Raw genomic sequence first — 27298 nt, 5'->3', positions numbered from 1 at the left:
GTTTTCTCACTAATATACTGTGATCTATTGTATCAAAAGCCTTCTGTAGGTCAATATAAATACCAATAGAACACTTGTCATTGTCAACTGCTTTAGTTATTTCTTCTACCATCTCCATCACTGCATATGTAGTAGTTCTATTTTCCCTAAACCCATACTGGTGTTCACTCAGTATTTTGTATTTGCCAATGAAAAGATCCAGTTGTTTCACAAATAATTTCTCTAATATTTTAGAAAATTGAGGAAGTAGAGACGCTAGTCTATAATTGTCCATTTGATGTGTATCTCCATTTTTAAATATTGGTATTACCTTTGCTGATTTCATATTATTAGGAAAAACACCTCTTTGAAAAGACAGATTGCATATAGGTCAAAGGTTTTACAATAGACTCAATTACTTCTTTAATAATTACAATGTCAATGGAGTTTATATCAGTTGATGTTTTGTTTTTGAATTTACTTACAATTTCAATTATATCAATTTCATTTACCCCACAAAGGAACATAGAACTGATATTACCATTAATTTAATCAGATTATTAAACATATCTTTTTTATCCTCAGGCACAACAATTTTGCTGGCCAAAGTAGTTCCAACACCCACAAAGTAGTCATTGAAATCTTCAACGATGCTTTTTACATTGTCCACTTTAGCATCAGAGGTATTTAGAAAATAACTTGGAAATTCAGATTTATAACCTCTATTCCGAATAATATGATTGATTATTTTCCAGGTCCTTTGTATATTATTTGCACTGTCCTTATTGTAATATTCCTTCTTCTGTACTCTCATAATGGAAGTCAGTTTATTCTTATACAGCTTATATTTTTCTTCGCTTTTACTGGTTCTCAGTTGTAAATATTTCTTGTAAAGTACGTTTTTCTTTTTGCACGCCCTTTGCATAGCTTTAGTCATCCATGGATTTCCTTTATATTTATCCTTCACCCAGCTCTTTCTAATAGGACAGTGTTTGTTGTATAGCTCTGTGAATGTCAACAAAAATGCATCATATGCCTGATTTGGATTGTCAACATACACCTCATCCCAGTTGTAGTTTGTAAGGTCCATCTTTAAGGCCTCCATTCTTTCTGGTGTCCTAATTCTTACAAATTTACAAGAAGGTTCACTTACATCAACTGAACAGTCTAGCTAATTTGTTCTGAGCTGTCTGTAGCCTGCCTTTCAGTGCTACTGTGATGCCAGTGTACCAGGAGGAGCACACAGTCATAATGACTACGCCTGCCAGTACTTCTACAGTACAGGCTGACCTGTTAATATAGATGGACACTCTGCCGAGAAATGTTATTCTCTGGTTGAGAAATGTTATTCTCTGGTTGATCTTTGTGACCACCTTTTGTGCCATGCTCACCCCTGATAAGGTGTTGTCCAAAACACATCCTAGGTATGTGACATCCTCCTTTGCTGTAACCTCGATATCTCCTACCACTACTTTGAACCCAGGTGACCTCTTTAGTCATATGGCAGAGCCAAAAAGGATAGCTTCGGTTTTATCCAGGTGGAGGGATAACCTATTTTCGACCAGCCAATGACTGATCTTGACAAGCTCTAGACTGAGTGACCTCTCAACTTCTCTTTTGTCCTGATATGAGACCATGAGTGCAGCATTGTCCGCAAATAAAAACAAGTTACATTCACAGGCAGTTTTCATGTCATTGACATATAAAACAAATAAAAGTGGTCCTAAAATACTCCCTTGCGGCACCCCACACATCTGTTGAAGTGAGGAGGATATGCTGCCATTAATTTCCACTACTTGTTTCCTGCCTCTCAGATATGACTCCATCCACCATAAGGATATACGGTTAAAACCCATAGCCTTCAGTTTATATAAAAGTCGTGGTTAACGGTGTCAAAGGCTTTTTGTAAATCTATTAAAACCATCCCACAGAATTGACCTTTGTCCACCTCTGTTCTAATTTGGTCTGTCAGATATAGTAAACATGTGTCTGTGGAATGTGATGTTCTAAATCCAGACTGGAGCTCGAACAACAGGTTGTTTGTAGAGAGGTATTCGTTTATTTGATCATGAATGATCCTTTCTATGACTTTGGACACCGCACTAAGAATCGAAATAGGCCTATAGTTCCCTGGGTCTAGTTTATTACCTTTTTGTAAAGCGGAATGACTCTGGCTTGTTTGAGATCATAGGGAAACTGTCCTTGACAGATAGATAGATTTACAGATAGATGTGTATTAACACTTTGATTTATCGCTTGAGAGCCAGCGCTTAAGTCAATGAGAGAGCGAGCACATTTTTTAACACATAAACTATATCTTTAATTATGGCTATGTGTCTAATACGCCCGTCGCTTATCAATGACTTGCTTGCAGTCAATATGTACGAAACGGATTGTTTTTTTCATCGGTACATTTCCGTTTGATACCGTTTTGAATACGAGTATAGTTTTGGAAATGTCTAGGAAAAGGGATCGCCCTTTACTGGAATACACACAACACGTTGTAATTTTTCGGCTGATTTATGAATCGTTTTCAAATAAACGCTAGATTATCGATAGTATATGTGTACTTATGCACGCTAGAGAAGCGGGCTGAAAATGATTATCTATGACCTGGTCAGAGCTAACGTCATACACGCACACACACACAGACACAGACACGTTGTGAAATATGTGAAAAAAACATCTGATTACCACAAAACTGGTAAAATAGATTCCTTACCTCAGATCAGAAGTGTAACGCGTGACTTCCCACGCGTTACACTTCACCAATAAGAGTCCGCACTGTCAGGATCGCGTTTATTGATCCAACATTAGACCTCGAAACAGATAATCCACGCTGCTTTCGGTTGCCCCAATGAATGCAATAGTCTCCGGTTACATGCCTGAGAAGTAAAATGTGGAATCCGGAGTTTTCTTTTCACATGCATTTTCATTGAGTCCATTCCAATGGGTGCAATACCATCCGGGAGACGATAGGGGGCGGTATTTGCCCTTTTCGAGCTCATAGACAGTCCAAATGATAAAGTGAGGCTGGATTGATGAAAAATGATAAAAGAAATAAAAGAAATAACGATTAAATAACAAGATTTCTCGTCATTGGCACTGAACGCATGGCGGCCAACAATGAGATTTCTCGTCGTTGGCACTCAATGTGTTAAGCCGGAGGCGATGGACTCAGCTGCATCCCTAAGAAATCTAGCAGGTACCTTGTCCTGTCCTGTTGCCTTGTTAGGATTGAGGGCCCTCAGTTTTTTCAAAACTGTGTCCTCAGTCACACTCACAAAGGAGAAGGAATCTGTCTGGATACCTTTCTGTCTGTAGTACTACCCTACCTGTTTTTCCCCATACATGCCAGTTGTACTGGGCAGTCTCTTAACCCTCCCTCTTGCTTAGCCACTAGTATGGGTTAGGGTTAGGGTTAGTGACAGTGCTGCTCGTGACCGATCCGGTCCCTCTTGCTTAGCCACTAGTACGCCTTTCTCAAACAACTGCTGTCTAACCACAGTCCTTAAACTCCCTTTACTTTTATCAGTCAGACCACTTATATCAATGTCATACTTTTCAATAATTCTAAGAAGCTGGTCTTTAGTGCAACGCTCCAGAAGTTCTTCACATGGGGAAGCAACAAACTCCTCTATGCCGGCCATAGTAGACTAGTCTAACACGGTGACCAATTGCAGCCACTCTTATTGTCTGGGACCAAATACGGCCACGCCCCACTCCCAGCAAAAAGTGGGAATCTCTAGAATGGGTTTGGGGCGGCGCTGTATACGGAAGTAGCTCTCAAGGTGACGATTAGACAACACTTTTTTGTTGTCAGTAGATGGCAGCATTGGTTTAAAATTAAAGGCTGAAAATGTTGAGAACTACAACACTGCATTTCCCAAGAGCGTTAGCACAGGTCGCAGGTCACTGGGATGGGTCTATATTCTCCGACGTGATCTGAACAGCGTTAAACTATTACTGCAACCTCGGTATAGCGACCGCGAATGGCCAACTAATTATCTTAACAAAAGTGCGCTGGTAGCATTACATATGTTGTCTAAAGGGGGACATATGGTACAATTTAAGATTCTAATGATAATCGGCATATAAAGGACAAGATAAAGCATCGTTAATTTGTAAGAAACCTCAATGAAAACGGCGCAGGGTGCTATTGTTATGAAAATGTGATAGAATCCTATAAAAATGTGGACACACTTGGCCTAAGTTCCGTTACAGCTCAGCAGAGAGAAAAAAACAAAATTAAATAAATAAATTCCAAAACCAACAGACAGTGCTGCCAAGTCCGTCATGGTTTTTGCCTTATTTCGTCTCCCTGTGAGGGATAGCTGTCAATCACTGGTCTCTGTGGTTAATTGCCTCATGGGTCGGCAGGTGTGTGGGCTTGATTGCACCTGATTCAGTGCAGCTGTGCCTATGGAGAAGCTGAGTCTATTTAAGTTTGAAAGTGTAGTGCTGATCTCTGCCCTATTCAGAATTTGGCCTTTATTTGTAGCTCTTGTTTTGGGCTACTGGCTTTATTCTACACTTTGTTTTATAGAAGCTGAGCCTTTTATGGTTGTGTTTCTTTTGGAACTGTCTTTGCTCACTACGGCACATAAACTCCCTTAGTGGAGGTTCATTGTTTTACGTTTCCAATATAAACTCTGTTATTAGGAGGTGCCGTTGTGGCTTATTTCTGTTTCTACTATACCTCTTTATTGAGTGTTGTCCTGTTTTTTGGACTTGATTTATTTTCTTAAATACTCACTGTGAGGCTTCCACCTGTAAAGGTTGTTTTGTGTTGTTTGTTTTCCCCCTTCTCCTTAATGTCTGCGTAAGCAGTTTAGTGGTTGTTCGTTACACTGATAACTTGAAGAGTCCCTATTATCTGCTCGAGTCGTGACCCACATACACCCGCAGCCCTCACAAAGTCAACTAGTGCATACAAAAGGAATCTTGTATCCCTGAGGCTGGTGTGGGACCCCCATGCCTTCTCAGGGCATCAGTGATCAGCAATACAGTGCAAAACAATAGCACTGCAGTGACTGCCAGTAGCCACCATGAATGAATAAATAAATGAATGAATGAATGAATGAATGAATGAATGAATGAATGAATGAATGAATGAAAACTTAATTTAACAGATTGCAGAATGGGTACAGCAGGGGTTCCCAAAGTCGGGGTCGCGACCCACAGGAGGGTCGCGAACCGCCGCGGGGGGAGGTCTCCAGATAATAAAAAAAAAAAATCAAATATAAATATATATTTTTTTGCAGTCAGGCCACTAAACTTAGAAGCAGGCCAGGACAGTGTTTCTAGTTGCAGCAGCGCAATAGTTCAAATAACCTAGGTGGGGAACAACCAAGAGATCACTGCAACTCACACAAGTTGGAGAACTATCTCTCTCCCTCTCTCTCTTGCCCTGGTTGCCCTGGTTAAAAGCCTCCAATGCTTATTAGTGTGTGTGCGTTTGAACGTGTGCATGTTTTAACCATACATTTTTATTTATTTATTAAAAAAAAAAAAAAAAAAAAAATTATATTTTTTTTAAATATTCTTTTGCCTCCTATAATAGTTGGGGTTGCGGCTCTCTGACACCGTTATTTTTGGGTCGTGGCCTGAAAAGTTTGGGAACCCCTGCAATACAGTACGGCTCAATACACACAATTGTTAAGCGGATGCAGACCAGAGAAAGACGTTTGTCTTGTTTACATCAGGGTCCCCATTTTCAATTCATAGTGACATTTATGACATACACAACATACATGACATCATGGTACGGAAGCGTATTGCCGCCACACCAGAAAAAGAAAAAAATATCCGTATCACATTATAACATAAAGGTTTCACGTTATAACGTGATAACTTCTTGTTTTAACATAAAACGTTTCACGTTATAACGTGAAACGTTTTATGTTAAAACAAGAAGTTATCATGTTATAACGTGAAACGTTTTATGTTAAAACAAGAAGTTATCATGTTATAACGTGAAACGTTTTATGTTAAAACAAGAAGTTATCACATTATAACGTGAAACCTTTATGTTATAACAAGAAGTTATCACGTTATAACGTGAATCGTTTTATGTTAAAACAAGAAGTTATCACGTTATAACGTGAAACCTTTATGTTATAACGTGATATGGATATTTTTTTTCTGGTGTGGCAGCAATACGCTTCCGTACATACAGGTATATACCATGTGCAATCTGAAACCAAGTGGAACTCTAAACTACTTGTGTCAGTTTGAACAGGTGACTTCTCACACCCACAGCCCTCACAAAGTCAACTAGTGCATACAAAATGAATAGCGTGAGGAGCTGTAAACGCCTTCCGTGAAGATGGAATTGTTTGGACGTTATGCTGTAATTGCAAATGGGAAAGTGAGTCGGGACATTGTCACATTGCTACATTGTTGCGGTTCCGTGCGAACGCCATGAGGAGGATATTCCTTTTGTATGCACTAGTTGACTTGGCTGTGGGTGACTGGGTGTGAGAAGTCACCTGTTCAAACTGACGCAAGTAGTTTAGAGTTCCATTGTATCCCTGAGGCTGGTGTGGAAAACCCCATGCCTTCTCATGACATCAGTGGTAAGCAAAACAATGCAAAACAATAGCACTGTGACTGACAGTTTTAGCCCCCCATGTTTAATCTGAAACCAAGGGGAACTCTAAACTTTTATGTGCGAACCATACCATGGTCCTCGGGGGAGCTCATTATTTTTCTTTCGGGGGGGGGGGGGGGGGGGGGGGGGGGCTGCGCGTGCCTCACAGGGAAGACTTTGCTGTGGCGCTTGCTGACATAGGCTATAGGTATGAGTAACGTTACAGAACCACACATAGACAACACCACACAGGTCTGCATGCATGATATTGAAATACACATGCTCAGATTAACCCCTCTGATCCAACACTAAAATTCACACACAAATTTACACAAACACATGGATGAACCAATACCGAACAACAAGTCCACGACCAAACACATCGAGTCTAACATTATTATAGTAGGCAAATGCAACATTATCGCCACCCACCTGATGGTGACACACAACAGTCCTATTTACACATAAACACACGGATGAACCAACACCGAACGACAAGTCCACGACCAAACACATAGAGTCTAACATTATTATAGTAGGCAATGCAACATTATCGCTAGGGATGCACCGAATGGGAAATTCTTGGCCGAAACCGATACCGAAAATAGGAAACAGTTGGCCGAAAACCGAATGCCGAAAGGCCGAAAATGATTAATATAAATATATATATATGTTTTTTTTTTTTTTTTTTTTAGCTACCTGATTATGGCAAAAGACATGATTATGGCTAAACTTAACTTAAATAATATTAATAATCACTATTATGGGCCCATAAAACATTTATTCAGCACTTTTGAATGCATACATTAATTCCAGACTGACTGCTGAAAGATTGTACAATTTAAACATTTTCTCTTTGCATACAACAAAATGTGCATTAAAGTCAAGTGCATTTTCTTTTCTCTGTAGGATAATTACAACAAAGTGCATTCAGAACAAAGCCAAGGTGCTTTAAAACTGCATAACGATTGCATAAAGACACACACACAGGACTGTTGCATTTACTACATCTCCCATGACTCTTAGCGGGGGATGACATAGCTTACGAGAGACTACAACGATTGATGACGACTTCCTGTCCTCGCATTTCCATTTGCGGTTTAACGATACATTTTCAACAACAGATTGCTGCTAATTAAACACTTAATTTAAACGGAGTAACGCTAACGTTATGTCGAGTTCATACGTGTAGTGTAGTATGAACTCGTCATAACGTTAACATTACTCAGTGTCCACTGTTGCTGCCACCGTTGCGTCGCAGATGGATGATACACTGTTAGCTCCGTAGCTAATCCGCTCCTAGACTACTGATAGTCGGAGCTGATCAATACTCAGTTTTTTTCTAATTTAGTTTAGAACAGGGTTTCGGGGGGCATCCCTACTCCCAAGAGGAGTTAGTTATCACAGGCTGTAGAATGCAGGAAGAGCTGCCAAGCTGCTCACGTTACATGTTGCGCATGCTACCGGTATGTCTGTAGTAGTCGCGTTTTGATGACGTCATCACAACAACACGTTATTTGACTTTCGGTCATATATTTTCGGTGCTAAAACCCTTTCGGCCGAAAGCCGAAAGAGCCGTTTTAACCATTTTCGGTCGATAATTTTCGGTAGCGGAATTTTCGGTGCATCCCTAATTATCGCCACCCACCTGATGGTGAAGATCTGCCCAATTCTCAAAATGTATTTATCATTTATTGTCAGTATTTTAGACACCCCCCAAAAATTCACAAATCATGTTTTCAGGGGGGCTGATGTCTCATATAGGGGAGCCATGGCTCCCCCAGCTCCCCCCATGGTTCGCACCCTGTCTAAACTACTTACTGACCCTTTTGCTGTCACTTTGAACAGGTGACATACCTGACACACGCGTGCATGGAGCTGCAGCTTGGGCAGAGACGGGTTGTGTTTGACCCGTGGCTGAAGGGTCCCGCCTTCGCCAGGGGCTGGTGGCTGCTCCACGAGCCTCCCGCCGACTGGTTGGACAGACTGTGCGCGGCCGACTTCATCTACATCAGCCATATGCACTCAGACCACCTCAGGTATTGTTGTCTATCGTGTGGTGTCAAGCTGCGGTTGGGATTTTGTTCAGAAATAAACTATATTTGTAAGGGACTGACTTCTCCTTTTTCCATTTGCAGCTACCCCACGTTGAGAGCCTTGTCAGAGAGGAGGCCAGATGTCCCCATTTATGTTGGTCATACATCAAGACCTGTCTTTTGGTGGGTACACTGACCAGGGCTCAGAAGATAACGAAGAGGCCATCGTGTCCACCACTCTTAAGTTCTTTAACCCAGATAGCAAAGTGACATTGATTCAATGTTGAAATTACATCAGAATCATATTGTTTTGGTTGAGGTTGAAAATCAACATTGGAATTAATGTCGACAACCCATGGCCTTTTTTTTATGTTGCCTTAAAAGCAACATTGAGTGAATTTTGAAAACAAAATTTCAATGTTGATTCAAAGTTATTTACAGTGACGTGTCAACATTGATCCAATGCTGTTTCTATGTCAGTTTGCTATCTGGGTATGGACACGGACAGGATCAGTCCTTCGATCCATGTATTCACTCAATAGTATATTCCAGAGATAAAGAAAGACAATGATAATTCTAATGTTAAATGTGCATGTAATGTAGTAAACAAAGGCAGATCATAAGTCATCATTAGTCATCATGGTTTAATTAATTAATTTATTACCCAGGGACAATGCACGTTAATCAACACTTTCAGTTTCCACATCAATGTAAATGTGCCAGAGTTAGCTAATGAGCTAGTTTTCATCCGTGGTCCCTGCCTAACATGCATGTCTTTTGATGTGGGAGGAAACCGGAGTCCTCAGAGGAAAACCCACGCAAACACGGGGAGAACATGCAAACTCCACACAGAAAGGCCTCCCGCTGGGGTTCGAGGCAGCGGTGCTGACCCCACTGTCTCACTCTTGTCTCACTCTGCCACAGGTATCTGGAGCAAAGTCAGGTTCAACTAACCAACATCAACGTGGTCCCATTTGGTGTCTGGCAAAACGTAAGAACGGTAGACTAAACAATAAACAAATGTTTTATTTTGCTTGTGTTTAGGGGTGTAACGGTACACAAAAACCACGTTACAGTACGTACCTCGGTTTTGAAGTCACGGTTCGGTACGGGTTTTCGGTACAGTGGGGGAAAGTTTGGCTTTCCATGTTCCACTCAGGGGTTATGTAGTGTGCAGTAACTAATTGTACTTGTAGGGCTGTCAAAAAAAAATATATATATATATATATTATATTAGATTGTGAAAAAAACAGCCCCCGTGGGCGGTCGTTAGTGGTTAACATACCGTTGTATTCGTTCGGTACACTACACAGCCGTTCGGTACGGTACGGTACACACTGAAACAGTTCGGTTCGGTATGGATACGTGTACCTTTACACCCCTAGTTGAGGACCATAACAGAAATGTTTAAATTAATACTGTCTGGTGCAATCATCAAAATGAAGTAAAATCGCGGTTAGGTGGCGTAGCGGAGAATGCGTTCGTCACCAACCCCGGAGCTGTGAGCTGGATTCGCCTGTTCGAATCCAGCTCACAGCTCCGGGGTTGTCACCAGCTTGGCTGGCCGTCCACACTAATACAATTGGCTGTATTAGAGGGTGGGAGAAGCTGGCGGGGTGGGTCCGGGTCGTTGTAAACAGCGACTCCTACAGTTCGGTCGGGGCGCCTGCTAAGCGCGGATAGGACCTGAGGGGGATAGTGTGATCCTCCCACACGCTACGCCCTCTCAATGAGAATCCGCGCTGCCAGGTGAAAAGAAGCGGTGATTGGCTGGACGTGTGTCGGAGGAAGCACGTGGTAGCCTCCACTCTCCCAGATGATCTGACTGTGGGGGGTAAGTGTGCAGCGACCAGGAAGGGATTGGGAATTGGCATACGACTAACATTGGGATGGGAGAAAAAAAAAACTTAACCGGCGAAAGAATGCACCTTAAAAAAAAAAATAATAAAGTTTAAGGGAATTGAACCGGACCGGAGGATCCACAGCAAGGCAGCGCTACTATAGTTGTCGATAGTAAAAAAGGGGGGATTACTGCTACATAATGCTGCCGCGACGGAGCTCCGCCGCGACAATATTATTAAACAGCGGCTCTGTCATTGTCATTGAAGTGGGAAAAGTGAGCCGTATTGTATATTAGTACATTGCATAGTATCACCTTACTGTAAATTGTACCTCATCCCATTTCTGCTTTGCACTATAGCGTATTGTCAGGGCCGCCTCAGGGGGTGTGCGAGCTGGGTTCCCACGCTTGCCTTGACATTTTTTTCCATACTACCTCCTGATTTTCCAGGTACCATATTAAGTGATGATCTATAGGCCCCTGAAGTTTTCCGCCCCCATCCGCGCCCCCCTCCCCTCACACACACACACAACCCCCTAGGACACCTGACTACTTACTTGATTTAAAAGATGTGCCAGTCAAGTCTACATTGTAAATGCTTAGAGATTATGTCTTATTGATAATATCAATGCATGAAATAATGCAACAAGCTGTAGATGAACAACAATTTATTGAACTGGAACACATGAGCACTGGGATTGATATATGTTCTCTCTTCCACTCCTCTCCTCTCATCCTGTCCTCTTCTCTCCACACCTCCCCTCGTGTCCGCTCCCGTCTTCTCTTCCTACTCTTCTCAACTCCTCTCCACTGTTCTCCCTTTTCCTCTGTCATCCTCCTCTTCCATCTTCGCTGTCTGGGAACATCTGAGCAAAAGTTTGAAATGTCAGAGTTGGAGTTGAATGAGAAGTGTGATCTGACCATCTTCATGACCCAGCGAATCTCTGCTTCAAATACAGCTTGGCTTGAAAAAAATGTTTTCCCCTGAGCTCTAGAGCCTTTTTCCGTAGGCTGTTCACTGCTGGTACTGGGCACCTGACTGTCACTTTCGATATCCTGGCTTGTTTGGCCGCTTCTTCCCTCTCCTGTTTTTGTAGCCAAGAAATCTGTCATTCTTCTTTCACTATTTAGCTGTCCAGCTAACTTGGTGTGGGTTTGTCCTTTTGAATGGCTCTTGAGGGAAGAGATCCCCATATTGCTGATGTCAAATGACTTGCGGCAAAACTTGCAATAAGCCTTGTGGACATCTCCTGGTACCTCTCTAATCCAGTCCTTGTATTGAGAGTCATATTTCCAATATGACTTGAAACTGCCGCGTGTCATTGTCACTCACTCCTGTAATGCATCACACATTTGAGATTATGAGTCTTATGTAGAAGGGGTAGTATGCCTACTCTTTAGGGGTGTAACGATGCATCGATTAATCAAAATGCATCGATTCTAATTGTGACAATTCAACAGGTGATAAACAGGTACTAAATACTACAATCAACAATATAGATTATACTCAATAGGCTAGATCAGGGGTGCCTAACCTTTTTTGAACCAAGATCTACTTTTTAATTTACCACTTAGCCGAGAGCTACCAGCCAAAATTGTATATTGTAAGCAGTCATTTGAGGCTTTATAAAAGCAGCATAATGAACACAAATCTGTCAGTGCAGAGTCCAACCTCATCTTAAATAACAAACAGCATTGCTTGTTGTAGTTAACAAGGAGAGGCAAAGTTGATTTAGCAAAAAAAAGAAAAAAAAAAAATGTTATAATCAAATTTTATTAATCGAGATCTACTTGAAATCAGCCCGCGATCTACCTGTCGATCGCGATCGACTGGTTGGGCACCACTGGGCTAGATTATCACTATAAGCGTACTGGTAAATTGCTTCCTAAGCAGCTGGTAGAATTATGACCTTACTATAAGCCTTAACTATATAAATATTAGGGCTGTCAGTTTATCGCGTTAATTAGATTAATTAATTACACAGCAAATTATCGCGTTATGAAAATTAACTCAAAATTAATTACAATTTTTTTTTTTTTTTTTTTTTATAATATTTTTTTTGTATCTCATTCATTCCATAAGAATGTAGAATACACATTTACAGATGTTTTTTAATATGGTCCATTTGCATGTTCTTGGTATCTGATTCTAGGGACATCTATGAATCTCAGGGAATGTATTCCCAGTGTCAGAAATACTGTGGGCTAGATCCACAAAGAATGGATTGCACAGTGCAAGTTGCACCCTTACTTACAATTCATTATGAATTGAAAATGGGGGACCCTGATGTAAACAAGACGAAAGTCTTTCTCTGATCTGCATCCCCTTAACAATTGTGTGTATTGAGCCGTACTGTATTGTACCCATTCTGCAATCTGTTAATAACATTTTCATTCAATCACTCAATCTGCGCTGTGATTGATTGAATGAAAATTTTATTTTGAGTAAATTGTAATGAACCAAATGAGAATATCAATATTTTTTTGTTATCTTTGACTGTGAATAACACCATGCTCAAATTGACCAGACCTGAAAAATCTAAGCAAATTAATAGATGGAAGATGATCAAACAGAAGGTTTTGTAGATACAGTACTGAATTCTGCCATCCGGACACATGCAATTTGAAATATGATTATAGAATATAGAATATCAGGCATAAAATGGTTATGCGATTAAAATGCGATTAATTAGATTAATTAATTACAAATCCTGTAATTAATTAGATTCATTTTTTTAATCGCCTGACAGCACTAATATATATATATATATATATATATATATATATATATATATATATATATATATATATATATATATATATATATATAATAATAATAATAATAATAATAATAATAATAATAATAATAATAATAATAATAATAATAATAATAATAATAATAATAATAATAATAATATAATAATATATAATATAATATAATATAATATATATAATATAATATATATAATGTCAACCACCTGCTTGGCCACCAATCCTTGTTGGGAGTTCTGTGGGTATCACTTTCATGCTCTACTTGCATTTCATTAACCTATTTTTCTATTACCAATTTATTACCTTGATTAATTAAAAATGTCTAGATCAGGGGAGCTCCAGTAGCTCACCGCGTACCTCGAACGCTATTTCGGCGTCAGGGACAACCGTGAGCGTCACGGATCTGGGGTAGCGAGTTCGACTCCCGGACAAGCCGTACTTTCTCAGAGTGTCTTTCCCCCCATCTATACCCACATTCAACCTGTTTCTGTCGGTCATACTTGACCAGAAAAAAGCGATAAACGCAAAAAGAACCAGCTGACTGGTCAAAGTTTAAAAAAAAAAAAAAAATTCTAGATCATAACTCTTAAAGGAACACGCCAACATTTTGGGAAATTAGCTTACTGTCTTCTCCAGAGAGAAAGACAAGAAGATAGATACCAGTTTCCTCTCTGTGCATTCAGTGGTTAGCCAGTTAGCCTTCGGGAGAGGTGTTGGACAATGCCTAGGCTAACCGGCCATGTCCGCTTCCATTCATTCCATTCTAAGCTAGGCTAACATGCAGCCAGATAGCTTTCTACTGAACGCACAGAGAGAAAACTGGTATATCTTCTTGTCTCTCTCTGGAAAAGACGGTAAGCTAATTTCCCAAAATGTTGGCGTGTTTTGTTAAGTAATGGCTGTGTTGTAATCGTATGTCAGTGTTGAAGGTGTTTCCTACAGAGGGAGAGGTGGTAGAAAAGAATGTTAATTTGCAGTTGGATGGGTTTTACTATTTGAAACATTCGGTTCTTCACAAAACCATGTAGACCATTGTACAGTATGTACTGCAACCATCAACTCCTCCCTCAACTCTGGTGTGGTCCCCTCCTCCCTAAAACAAGCCAGAGTCACACGCTCATAAAAAAAAAACCATGAACCCAACCGTCATACGCAACAGAATGTCGCTGCTAGGATCCTGATGAGGGTGCGCAAATATGATCACATCACCCCCACCCTCAGATCCCTTCACTGGCTCCCCGTGGAACACAGGATGGAGTACAAGGTCTCCCTCCTCACTCACCAGTGCGTACACGGTGGTGCCCCTGCCTATCTCAAGGAACTCCTCACCCCCCAGTCCTCCTCACGCTCCCTCCGCTCCGGCACAGCCTACCTCCTCAAAGCCCCCAGGACTAAGCTGCACACCATGGGCGATCGAGCCTTCTGCTCTGCCGCACCCAGACTATGGAATGCTCTCCCCATCCACCTGAGAGCAACACAATCCGTCGTGGCTTAAAAGGGGCCTAAAAACATTTCTTTTTAACAAGGCTTTTGCCTGAATTTTTCTTTTACTTTTATTTGTTACTTTTATTCATTTTATTATTATTTTATTTTATTTTACTTTTATGTTCTTCCATTTCATTGGTTGTTTTATTCATTTTAATTGTTTTTATTCATTTTAATTGTTTTTATTCATTTTAATTGTTTTATTCATTTAACTTTTTGTCTATATCTCCTGTAGCACTCTGAGATTCTCGCGAATATAAAGTGCGGTACAAATTGAATCTATTATTATTATTACTATTGTCCTGTCTCTCTTCTCTCCTTCCTTTCTAAAACACTTGATTGTGCTGTATCCAACCAACTCACTGATTATCTCTTACAGAATGACCTCCTAGACCCTAATCAGTCAGGCTTCAGGACTGGTCACTCCACAGAAACGGCCCTCATTGCGGTCACAGAGGCACTTCACTTAGCAAAAGCGAAAGGCCTCTCCTCTGTCCTGATTCTCCTAGACCTATCTGCAGCCTTCGACACAGTCAACCATCAGATCCTCCTTGCGTTCCTCGCAGGAATGGGAGTGGCTGGCATGGCTGACATCATACCTCAATGACCGCTCCTACCAAGTGTCATGGAGAGGGACCCTGTCTGCCACATGCCCCCTGCGGACGGGTGTTCCCCAGGGCTTGGTCCTTGGACCCCTTCTCTTCTCCCTCTACACTAAATCTCTGGGTAACATTATCACGTCTCATGCCTTCTCATATCATTGCTATGCCGATGATACTCAACTCTTCCTCTCCTTCCCTCCCTCAGATATTCACGTCTCTGAGCGGATCTCGGCCTGTCTGTCCGACATCTCTGCCTGGATGACGACCAACCACCTCAAACTGAACCTAAGCAAAACAGAATTGCTCCACCTGCCGGCCAAATCCTTCCCCCTGACCGACCTTTCCATCACAGTCGAGAATGCAGCTGTGACCGCGTCCCCGACCACCAAGAACCTTGGTGTTCTCCTCGACGACCAGTTGAACTTCTCCGCTCACATCGCAGCGACAACCAGAACCTGCAGATTCCTCCTGAGCAACGTCAGAAGGATCCGCCCCTTCATGACAAAAGAAGTCACCCAACTCCTCGTCCAATCAACAGTCATCTCCCGCCTCGACTACTGCAACGCACTGCTTGCTGGCCTTCCGGCCACTGCCACCAAGCCTCTTCAACTCATTCAGAACGCAACGGCCGCCTGATCTCAAACCTACCGAAGTCAGCCCATGTCACCCCACTTCTTAGGGACCTACACTGGCTCCCTATTGCCACACAAATCCACTTCAAGGCCCTCTACCTGTCATACCGTGCGGCAAAGGGAACCGCTCCCCCCTACCTCCGGTCAATGGTCTCTAACTACACACTCTCAAGACCCCTACGCTCTGCATCTTCTGGCCGTCTCAGACCCACTCCTATCCGAGCTCCGGGAGGGTCATCAAAGAGAAGTCGCCTATTCTCAGTCCTTGCTCCACAATGGTGGAACAAACTGCCCACCACAGTTAGGACAGCCGAAACCCGTCCAATCTTTCGCCGTCAACTAAAGACGCACTTCTTCAACCATTATCTCAATTCTGAAATGAAAAAAAAGAAGAAATTAAATAATAAATCTAACCCTAACTAACCTTATTGTCATGCACTTGTCCTAATATACTAACCTACACTGTAGCACTCAACACTTTGATGAACATTGTTACTCAGCTGATAGATTTGTGCCCTTCCTGATGACTTGTCGTACAGAACTTGTAAGTTGCTTTGGATAAAAGCGTCAGCTAAATGACTAAATGTAAATGTAACCAACAAAAGGTTGATTGATTGATTGATTGATTGATTGATTGATTGATTGATTGAAAACTTTATTAACAGATTGCAGAATGGGTACAATACAGTACGGCCCAATACACACAATTGTTAAGGGGATGCAGACCAGAGAAAGACTTTCGTCTGGTTTACATCAGGGTCCCCCATTTTCAATTCATCATAACATTTATGACATACACGACATACAGATAAACAGTACTGTTACATCCAGACATTTATGACATACAAGATATACAAATATACAGTACTGTTTAAGAGACAGAGTTTCTAAAAGAGAGTATATACATTTGAGGGGGAAGAAACTGTACATTGGAGGGGGGGGGGGTTGGACAATTACAGGGGCCAGTTTCTAATAGCAGCCTCCCGTAGGTGCTCTTTGAGAGCGGTTTTGAAGGTGGGTAGGGATTCACATTATTTTACGGCTGTGGGTAGGGCGTTCCACATTGATGTGGCATAATTGCGAAACGTGTTTATCATCTGGGTTGAACATGATTTGTGGAACTCCCTCTGGTGTTGTGGTCGTGGTATTCACTGACCTTTGAGAAGTATTTCGACATGTACATGGGTACCTTAGTGGTGTAGTGTATCTAACACTATAACGGTAAGATTAAATGGTGATGTACGTCTCCTGAGAACATTCAGTTCACATTGTTCATAATATTTTTTTCCAGCAATAAATGGAACACTTTTATTATTCAATATTTGTCTTTAAAATACAGAGAAGTCTTTGGTGTGTAGATGAGGAAGAGCAGAAGTGAAAATGAAATGAACATAACATGTTACACTAACCTATAAAAGATTTTTTATATATATATATTATCATTATGTGCCAGATGGATGGTTGGTATATACAATTTGTCACAAATACAAGGAAAAGTAAAACATTTAAATAATAACAATAATTAAAAAGATCTAATGAAATGAGTTGACACTTTTGACAAAAACAAAGTTTCAAGTTTGTTTATTAAATATCACAATAAAATACACATACTTGACGGTGAAATGCTTGGTTCTGTATGAGCCCCTGAGAGTGTGCTTCATACAGTAAAAAAAGTAATAAGTAAAGAGGAATATACACAATATACAGTCGCCTACAATATACAATCTAAAGTACAACCTAGGTACAGTCAAAGTACAGTGAATAAAACATTTGTAAACAGTGAGGTACAATGCAGAAAATGAGGTAAGGTGCAATTGCAAATGAGGTATGAATGTAGTGCAAATTTCTTTAAATATAATGTAGTGTTAAAGTGTCTAAAGTGAGTGTTAAGGTGAGTGTTTGTTTAAAAGTGAGTGTGTGCATGTGGATGCGTGTGCAATGAGTGTAGACGATGGGTGTAGATGATGGGTGTAGACGATGGGTTGTTACATGGAGTCATTGAGCATCCGGATGGCCTGTGGATAGATACTAAAATGGTTAGTGAACACCACGTACTGTACGTTAAATCATTACTATTCATCTTCAATGTAGCCATAACAAACTTGTCTCTAAGCCCATTCATCTCTCAGAGACAACAGGCTGCATGACAGGTTGTACTCTATTCATTCCACGTCTCCCCGGGTTGGTTGATCTGCTAAGCCTGCAGGGTGTCGGCTGGAGATGAGATCGACCGATAGACGCATCATGTCGAAAATATTTCCCTCTGCAAGAGCGCTTATTTCTTCTTAAGCGTAACATCCGATGTGAGAGCTTCATCGCCTGCAGCACACGGACCACCACATTCTATCACTGATTCATATCAGTAAAACTATTTAGGAAATGTGACGGATGCCTCTTGTCATTTGAAGACGCCAAGGAAAAAGTAACTTGCTATCTTTGTGCTTGATCGGTGTGTAGTTTTAAGAGTGCGTTTGACGCACGTGTGGAATGGCGGGATGCAGCAACAAACAGAATAGAATAGAAATAGAAAATAAATACTTTATTCATCCCGAGGGAAATTTGGCACTACAAATCGCTCACAGTAAACAGTAGACATTTGGATAGACAAAAACAAAAGTCACCAATAAGAATAAAATAAGCCTAAGAATAAAATACGGTCCGGGATATACATTTCCTATGTCACATTCTAATATATACCTTCTAAAATATACAGTAAAAATATACAGAAATATACAGTAAGTGTAAATTTGTAAATGTAAAAGTCGAGGAAGGTAGTACTGTCACCCTGTGCTCAGTGATGCAGTGAGGCACATTGATGCATTATAAAGTCTGATGGCTGTCGGAATGAAGGACTTCCTGTTCCAATGCCATTCAGTGCTACATCTATAGGGAGTCACTGAATGTGCTCCTTCTGTCAGCCAAGTCTGTGTATAGTGGGTGGGAGGGGTTGACCCTGATGGCGTCCTCCTCTCCGCCACCACCTAAAGAGTCCAGCTCCACCCCTACCACGTTACTGGCCTTCCTGACCAGCTTATCCAGCCTGTTTGCATCCCCCACTCTCAGACCACTGCCCCAGCAGGTCACAGCGTACAAGAAGGCGCCCGCCACCACCGACTCGTAGAACATCCTCAACATCCTTGTACAGACGTTGAAGGATCTCAGCCTTCTGAGGAAGTAGAGGCAGCTCTGGCCCTTCTTGTAGAGTGCCTCTGCGTGTTTTGACCCGTTCAGTTTGTTGTCGATGTGGACTCCGAGGTATTTGTAGACCTCAACCATGTCCACATCGACCCCCCTGATGGAAACTGGGGTCACAGGTGTACTCCTCCTCCTTCCCAGATCCACAACCAGTTCCCTGGTCTTCGCCACATTTAGCTGCAGGTGGATTTTATCGCACCATGTGACGAAGTCCACCACCAGTGCCCGGTATTCCTCCTCATCACCATCCATAATACATCCCACTATCGCAGAGTCATCAGAAAACTTCTGAAGGTGGCAGGACTCTGACCGATAGTGGAAGTCGTTGGTGTAGATGGTGAAGAGGAAGGGAGAGATGACTGTCCCCTGCGGGGCCCCGGTGTTGCTGACCAGTCTGTCTGACACACAGCTCTGTAGGCGCTAGGGTTGGGTACTGTTCACATTTGAACCGATACCGGTACCTGTGAATCGATACCGGTACCCAACGGTACCTTTTTTCAGTACTTTAGTCTCTAAAAATGTAATCTACCTACCTCAGTTGTAAAAAAAGAAAAAAATCCAAACTTCTAATTATTTATTATCATTATTATTTATTTAGAATAATTTTATATATATATATATATATATATATATATATATATATATATATATATATATATATATATATATATATATATATATATATATATATATATATATATTAGGGCTGTCAGTTTATCGCGTTAATTAGATTAATTAATTACACAGCAAATTATCGCGTTATGAAAATTAACTCAAAATTAATTACAATTTTTTTTTTTTTTTTTTATATAATATTTTTTTTGTATCTCATTCATTCCATAAGAATGTAGAATACACATTTACAGATGTTTTTTAATATGGTCCATTTGCATGTTCTTGGTATCTGATTCTAGGGACATCTATGAATCTCAGGGAATGTATTCCCAGTGTCAGAAATACTGTGGGCTAGATCCACAAAGAATGGATTGCACAGTGCAAGTTGCACCCTTACTTACAATTCATTATGAATTGAAAATGGGGGACCCTGATGTAAACAAGACGAAAGTCTTTCTCTGATCTGCATCCCCTTAACAATTGTGTGTATTGAGCCGTACTGTATTGTACCCATTCTGCAATCTGTTAATAACATTTTCATTCAATCACTCAATCTGCGCTGTGATTGATTGAATGAAAATTTTATTTTGAGTAAATTGTAATGAACCAAATGAGAATATCAATATTTTTTTGTTATCTTTGACTGTGAATAACACCATGCTCAAATTGACCAGACCTGAAAAATCTAAGCAAATTAATAGATGGAAGATGATCAAACAGAAGGTTTTGTAGATACAGTACTGAATTCTGCCATCCGGACACATGCAATTTGAAATATGATTATAGAATATAGAATATCAGGCATAAAATGGTTATGCGATTAAAATGCGATTAATTAGATTAATTAATTACAAATCCTGTAATTAATTAGATTCATTTTTTTAATCGCCTGACAGCACTAATAAATATATATAGTATATAGATTAACTATATACATATATAACTAAGCGTCCTCATTATACACATATTTAACACTTACTTGTGATCAGGGACGCGCACACAGACTGAGGGGATCAACTAAGCCCTCTCTAATATATAAATGCTGACTATCAATCAACTGACATGTCTGGGCATGTCTGAGGGGCATCAAGCTGCAGAACAGCACCCCACTGTCTTAAGCATCCAGCTGCAAAACAGGGGAGCATGTCTGCATCAAATTCCAACATCCAATATACCATATGGCATATAGGATGCCAAGAGCATGCTCTACAACATGGTATCATCCATTTCTATCTACAGTAAAAGCTGCTCACATGTAAAGGGTTTTTATAAACTCATGTTAATTCTGTGCTCAATAGTTAAATTTTATTACAAATCATCCAATAAAATTTTCCAGGACAACTGTTTCTATTTCCATGTAATTGGTCACTTTTGCTCAGTTTCCATGCCTTTCCATACCTGGAAAATGAATCCCATGAATCCCATGTTTTCCATGTTTTCCAGGTCCGTGGGAACCCTGGAGCAGTGCGGTCGCACAGGGCCTCGCGGGAAGGGGGGCCTCGCAAAAAAAAAAAAGAAAAAATATATATATATATTTTTTTTATTTATTATTATTTTTATTTATTTATTTTATTTATTTTTGCGAGGCCCCCCTTCCCGCGAGGCCCTTTTTCATCACAGACCTAAAATCTAGTTTTGCTTATATGCTTATATATTTCACATTAAACACGTTTGTAGAATGTGTCTGACTTGTTCCTGGGTCTGCAGTGACATACTATTGGTTTCAACGAAGGGAGCTATGGGGCTCTGCAGCAGACATACTATTGGTTTCAACGAAGGGAGCGGAGTGGTTACTTACATCATGTGTAGTACGCCAGCGTGAGTCAGCTGCGTTTGACTATTTCGCGCGTGCAGCTTTTGACTATTATGCTTAGTTATGCCAGCCAACTCGAAGAGGTCGGTCATTATCAGTCGGTCGGTCACCAAGGAACGTTGACGAAATGATGCAGTCGGGATATAGCCATGATGATGTCGGCTAGTAGCTAGCTCAGCTAAAGGCTAACTAGCGTTAGCTAACCTAGAGTCATGCAGCCAAGATGAAGAGGATGGTCGTTTGGCAGATGAACTTCGTCAACTCCACGCGGTTGTCTCCATCCTCTTGGACGTTTGGTGAGTTTTTAACCTATTCTATTAACTCTATTCTATTCCCGCCGTGGACATCGCTCTCTCTCTCTCTCTCTCTCTCTCTCTCTCTCTGGAGCTAAACTGGCCGACTAGCTGTTGTAGTACTACTAGTAGCTAACGGTGTATGGCCTGGTGTCATGTGCTTCTGCGTTAGCTAATGGTTAGCGATAGCCTGGTTGAGCTAACTGTTAGCCAGTTAGCTGTTTAGCTTCGACGTTGCGCTCGGCTGGGAACGTTCGTTTGATGCTATCAGTTAGCCTTGAGTTAGCTGTTAGCTTGTGCTACGACCATTGACATTAGCCGTGAGAATAGCAGGGGGTTCTGGCACTCTGACTACGACATCATCTTTGACAGAAGATGTAGTCGGGCCTGCACCATGACAAGGCTCTGGCCATAGCTTATTTTTGTCCCGACAGCGAGAGGCCTTTCGTCAACGTGGAGACCTGTGTTGCGGCCTTTCGCCCTGCGTTCCTTGGTGCAGGTAAGATTAATGAAAATGTCATGACATTACCCCACTCTTCCTTCCTTCCCCTCCCGAATGTTTTGTTAATAACGATGTTTTTTTCCAGGCAAAACATATGTTACTTCACAACATTTGGAGATACGACATGTGCTGTGTGTGAATTCATTTGTTCGTTTGTGTAGCTTGGGTAGCGTTGGGCCGTTGGCCAAAGCTGTGTGTGGCCTGGTGTCAGTAGCCTACCTGGCTAGCCTTTAGCTGTCGGCCATTGGCTCCTTGCTGCTTTGTTTTCTCTTGGTATAGACCCTCTTCTCTTTGGATTTAAGTGTTGATCTTTGTCCTTTTGGATCTATGTATATTCATGTTGCCTTTGTGAAGTTATCTTTTCCTTCTGTTTTGTTCTTTCATTAAAAGTTGAATATCCTTTAGGGGGTCATCTTTGCTTATCTCTCTCATACATGCTCTCTCTCTAACACACATGCTCTCTCTCTCTCTCTTTCTAACACACACAGTCTGCCTATGGCGGCCTTTCTCGATGGCTAGGCTGTGCTCGCTGAGTCTGTACCTAGTCAAGGATCTTTAGTCACAGTGCTCAGGTATTCTGCCACTGTGTACTCTCTGTTTAGGGCCAAATAGCATTTCAATTTCTTTCCAATGTGTCTCTCTCTGTACACTGTATATTGACTGTAGAACGGGAGCTCTCTCTCGCTCTCTCTCTTGCTATATGTTGACTGTATCATGCCCAGCCTCGGGCAGCGCTATTATTTACGAATATGTTGACTGTATGAAAAAAAAATATATATATATATATATATATATATATATATATATATATATAATTTTTTTTTTTTTACCTTTTGGGGGGGGGGGGGGGGGGGGGGGGGGCCTCGCGTTTAAATCTTGCACAGGGCCTCGCATTTCTCCCAGGCGGCCCTGCGTATTGTATATTGTATGGTAACTCAGTTACTTCTATTCTGCATCGAACGCTGTACATATGTCTCTATACTATTTTATTTCATACAACAATGTATGCCTTTCAAATGTTAAATGATAAATGATTGCATGATACGCGCAAATTTGCTGCTGCGGGCGGCGTTGAAGGCGGAAAGCGGCGGTGAAACACAGCAGCCTCGTTGCCGCGTCCTGGGGCTGCCGCGGGGTGTGGCCGCGGCGGGTCACGTGCCTGTCGCGGCCAATCAGGCCTACCCCGGAAATAGGAACGGTTGCAGAACTGAAACAGGCGGTCTGGCCACGGGCCAGATTTTCCCCAAGCCTGTGGTTTGGCGGGCCAGGATCTAAAACAATGGCTAACTTAATATACTGATATTGTAAAGAGACAAACGTTTTTCTCTGGTCTGCATCCCCTTAATCCACTTGCACAATCTGAAAGTAGCCACTTCCAGCTGACTTCCGGTTGCCAATGGCACTTCGTGTCCCATCCAAATACATTGGTTTTAGCAACTTTTCTCCCCTTATTTAAACAACTTTGTCGTCACAGAGAGGCAATGAAACGTTTGTATTATTATAGTATAGAATGTATTTAATAAGCAAACGTTTGTCAGCAGGGTTTTTGGGCTGTATTTCATGTAAAAACGTTTACTGTTAGTTTCCTTGCTCAGCCAGCATTAGCTAACAGAAGCTAGTGGTTAAACAGGCCGGATTAGCTTTGAGCTAACTATCTTTCCCGACCCATGTATTCATTCCATTCTAAACATAACGTTAGTTTACAAAACATGACCTGTCTATATAACGTTGAGGAACAAATTATAAGTGTGTGGGTGTGTGTTTTGGTGAACATTGGACTGCAAACAGAAAATGCATCACAGTTACAGACAGTAGCTACTGTTAGCTGCACTCAGGCTGGCTGCACTCAGGCGGCGCGATCAACCTGTTGGACAGGGAATGAAGATCTCCAGCGAACACTTCATTGCCTCGGATTATGTTGTTGGGGGTGGAAGGTTTGTCCAGAAGACCACTAATCAGCTGAAGCCTGATGCGGTTCCCTCGGTCTTCGACAGACAGACCGGCGCAGGCTCCCGGGAGCGATGGCTAGCTAGTTAGCACCAGCCGAGGACCGGCGTTAGCTGCCGGGAGCGATGGCTAGCTAGTTAGCACCAGCCGGGGACCTGGAGCGATGGCTAGCTAGTTAGCACCAGTCGGGGACCGGCGTTAGCTGCCGGGAGCGATGGCTAGCTAGTTAGCACCAGTCGGTTGGTCCCCGGCTGGTGCTAACTAGCTAGCCATCGCTCCCGGCAGCTAACGCCGGTCCCCGACTGGTGCTAACTAGCTAGCCATCGCTCCCGGCAGCTGACGCCGGTCCCCGACTGGTGCTAACTAGCTAGCCATCGCTCCAGATCCCCGGCTGGTGCTAACTAGCTAGCCATCGCTCCCGGCAGCTAACGCCGGTCCCCGGCTGGTGCTAACTAGCTAGCCATCGCTCCCGGCAGCTAACGCCGGTCCCCGACTGGTGCTAACTAGCTAGCCATCGCTCCCGGCAGCTGACGCCGGTCCCCGACTGGTGCTAACTAGCTAGCCATCGCTCCAGGTCCCCGGCTGGTGCTAACTAGCTAGCCATCGCTCCCGGCAGCTAACGCCGGTCCTCGGCTGGTGCTAACTAGCTAGCCATCGCTCCCGGGAGCTGACGCCGGTCCCCGGCTGGTGCTAACTAGCTAGCCATCGCTCCCGGCAGCTAACGCCGGTCCCCGACTGGTGCTAACTAGCTAGCCATCGCTCCAGGTCCCCGGCTGGTGCTAACTAGCTAGCCATCGCTCCCGGCAGCTAACGCCGGTCCTCGGCTGGTGCTAACTAGCTAGCCATCGCTCCCGGGAGCCTGCGCCGGTCTGTCTGTCGAAGACCGAGGGAACCGCATCAGGCTTCAGCTGATTAGTGGTCTTCTGGACAAACCTTCCACCCCCAACAACATAATCCGAGGCAATGAAGTGTTCGCTGGAGATCTTCATTCCCTGTCCAACAGGCTGATCGCGCCGCCTGAGTGCAGCCAGCCTGAGTGCAGCTAACAGTAGCTACTGTCTGTAACTGTGATGCATTTTCTGTTTGCAGTCCAATGTTCACCAAAACACACACCCACACACTTATAATTTGTTCCTCAACGTTATATAGACAGGTCATGTTTTGTAAACTAACGTTATGTTTAGAATGGAATGAATACATGGGTCGGGAAAGATAGTTAGCTCAAAGCTAATCCGGCCTGTTTAACCACTAGCTTCTGTTAGCTAATGCTGGCTGAGCAAGGAAACTAACAGTAAACGTTTTTACATGAAATACAGCCCAAAAACCCTGCTGACAAACGTTTGCTTATTAAATACATTCTATACTATAATAATACAAACGTTTCATTGCCTCTCTGTGACGACAAAGTTGTTTAAATAAGGGGAGAAAAGTAGCTAAAACCAATGTATTTGGATGGGACAGGAAGTGCCATTGGCAACCGGAAGTCAGCCGGAAGTGGCTACTTTCAGATTGTGCAAGTGGAGCCGTACTGTATTGTACCCATTCTGCAATCTGTTAAATAAAGTTTTCATTCATTCATTCATTCATTCATGAACAGCAGATCAGCTGTTGCAGATCACCGCGGCGGGTGATGAACAGATCAGAATGCAATTGAAAACACGACTCACCATACCTTGTTTGTTGTTAAGTCCTCCAAAATCCCTGCTAATGTTTGAAACATGTCATATCCACTCGCCGCCCTCCAATTCCAGATTGGCGTTGAATGCTACTTTATCTGCCAACTTGAACACAGTTGTCATCATTGCCTCGTTGTTGTTGTTGTTGTTGTCGCCACATATTATGCTCTGCACGCAAGAATCACCGACCTGTTGCGATAAACCCGTATTTTAAGTATGGCTCCTGTTTATTAAAAGAAGCGTTATATTTCCCCGTTGCAAAGAAGCTATCCAAAGATTTTTTTTTTTTTTTACTCTCTCACATCTCAAACGCGGAAGTGAAAGTGTGTTAGGGCAATATACACGCGGCCCGGTGGGACTATTCCATTGGTTCTCCCAGTCCACGTGAGCATTTCTAGCATTTCAATTGGCTATAGTGACAGACATGCTTTTGATGACTACCAGTAGATAGATACAGCTTCACAATAAAAGAGGTGGAGATACTCATCACGCAAACCCACGATAATGTTGCTGTCTCTCTCTGCCAAATTTCTCAGTTCTTCGCTTGATATAATTAATACAAATGTCCAATATAACGGAATTTGTAATGTATTTTATATATAAATAAAATAAGAAACATAACTGGGAGGGGGGGCTTAGAGGGGGCTAAGCCTTTTTCAGTCGGAGCTTAAGCCCCTGCTAGCCCCTCCCCCCCGCCGCCATATAATATCTCTAACTTGTTGGGTCCCTGGCTGTTTGTGTAACACACTATGCTATGCTAGCTATATATCACAGCCGGGGCCAAGAATTAACATATAGTGAGATGAACTTAAAGCAGTTAAAGGTGCTATAGGTAACATTTCTATGTAGATTTTCTTTTTTATTATGCCTCCACAGAGCGCTTAGAAAGGTGTAGAATAAAAATATTGCTTTCCCCCCCCAATACATTATTGATGAATTATACGTTTAGAATTTATTATTTAAAATTAGTTTGCGGGTCCAAAATTAATGATGTTGTTTACATATTGCAGGCACGTATCCCCTACTTCCCATTTCCACATGTGGAATGCACCTGATTGGATAGATTACGTTCTGGTGCTAGTGCGACATGTAGTGGCTGAATGTTATCTATAGCACCTTTAAGATCCTTCGGGTGACAGTAGGTTATATCATGTAATACAATTTTACTTACTCAGACGCATTACCTAAACATAAAATCATCTTGTTTGTCAAACTCTCACCCCGAAGTTGTTGAAATAGTCCAAGTCATTATTTTACCTCAAAGTCACGTTCGATCAGGTCAGGCTCCAGGAGGTCATTACAACTTCACCAAGCTGAAA

The 27298-nt window shown here is 42.0% G+C and overlaps 1 protein-coding gene across 1 annotated transcript in view; it reads left to right on the top strand.

Annotated features, from left to right (window-relative positions):
* cmah (cytidine monophospho-N-acetylneuraminic acid hydroxylase) overlaps window positions 1-27298 on the top strand; it is a 127754-nt gene that overhangs the window by 48921 nt on the left and 51535 nt on the right. Inside the window, exons 6-8 of the mRNA XM_084330608.1 lie at window positions 8420-8610; window positions 8710-8790; window positions 9532-9598. Coding sequence (XP_084186734.1) covers window positions 8420-8610; window positions 8710-8790; window positions 9532-9598 — 339 coding nt within the window. The remainder of the gene's footprint in view (window positions 1-8419; window positions 8611-8709; window positions 8791-9531; window positions 9599-27298) is intronic.

The sequence above is a fragment of the Notolepis coatsorum genome, assembly GCF_963971535.1.
Source record: "Notolepis coatsorum genome assembly, chromosome: 15".
Taxonomy (NCBI): domain Eukaryota; kingdom Metazoa; phylum Chordata; class Actinopteri; order Aulopiformes; family Paralepididae; genus Notolepis; species Notolepis coatsorum.
This window is presented reverse-complemented; position numbering and strand designations above follow the sequence as displayed.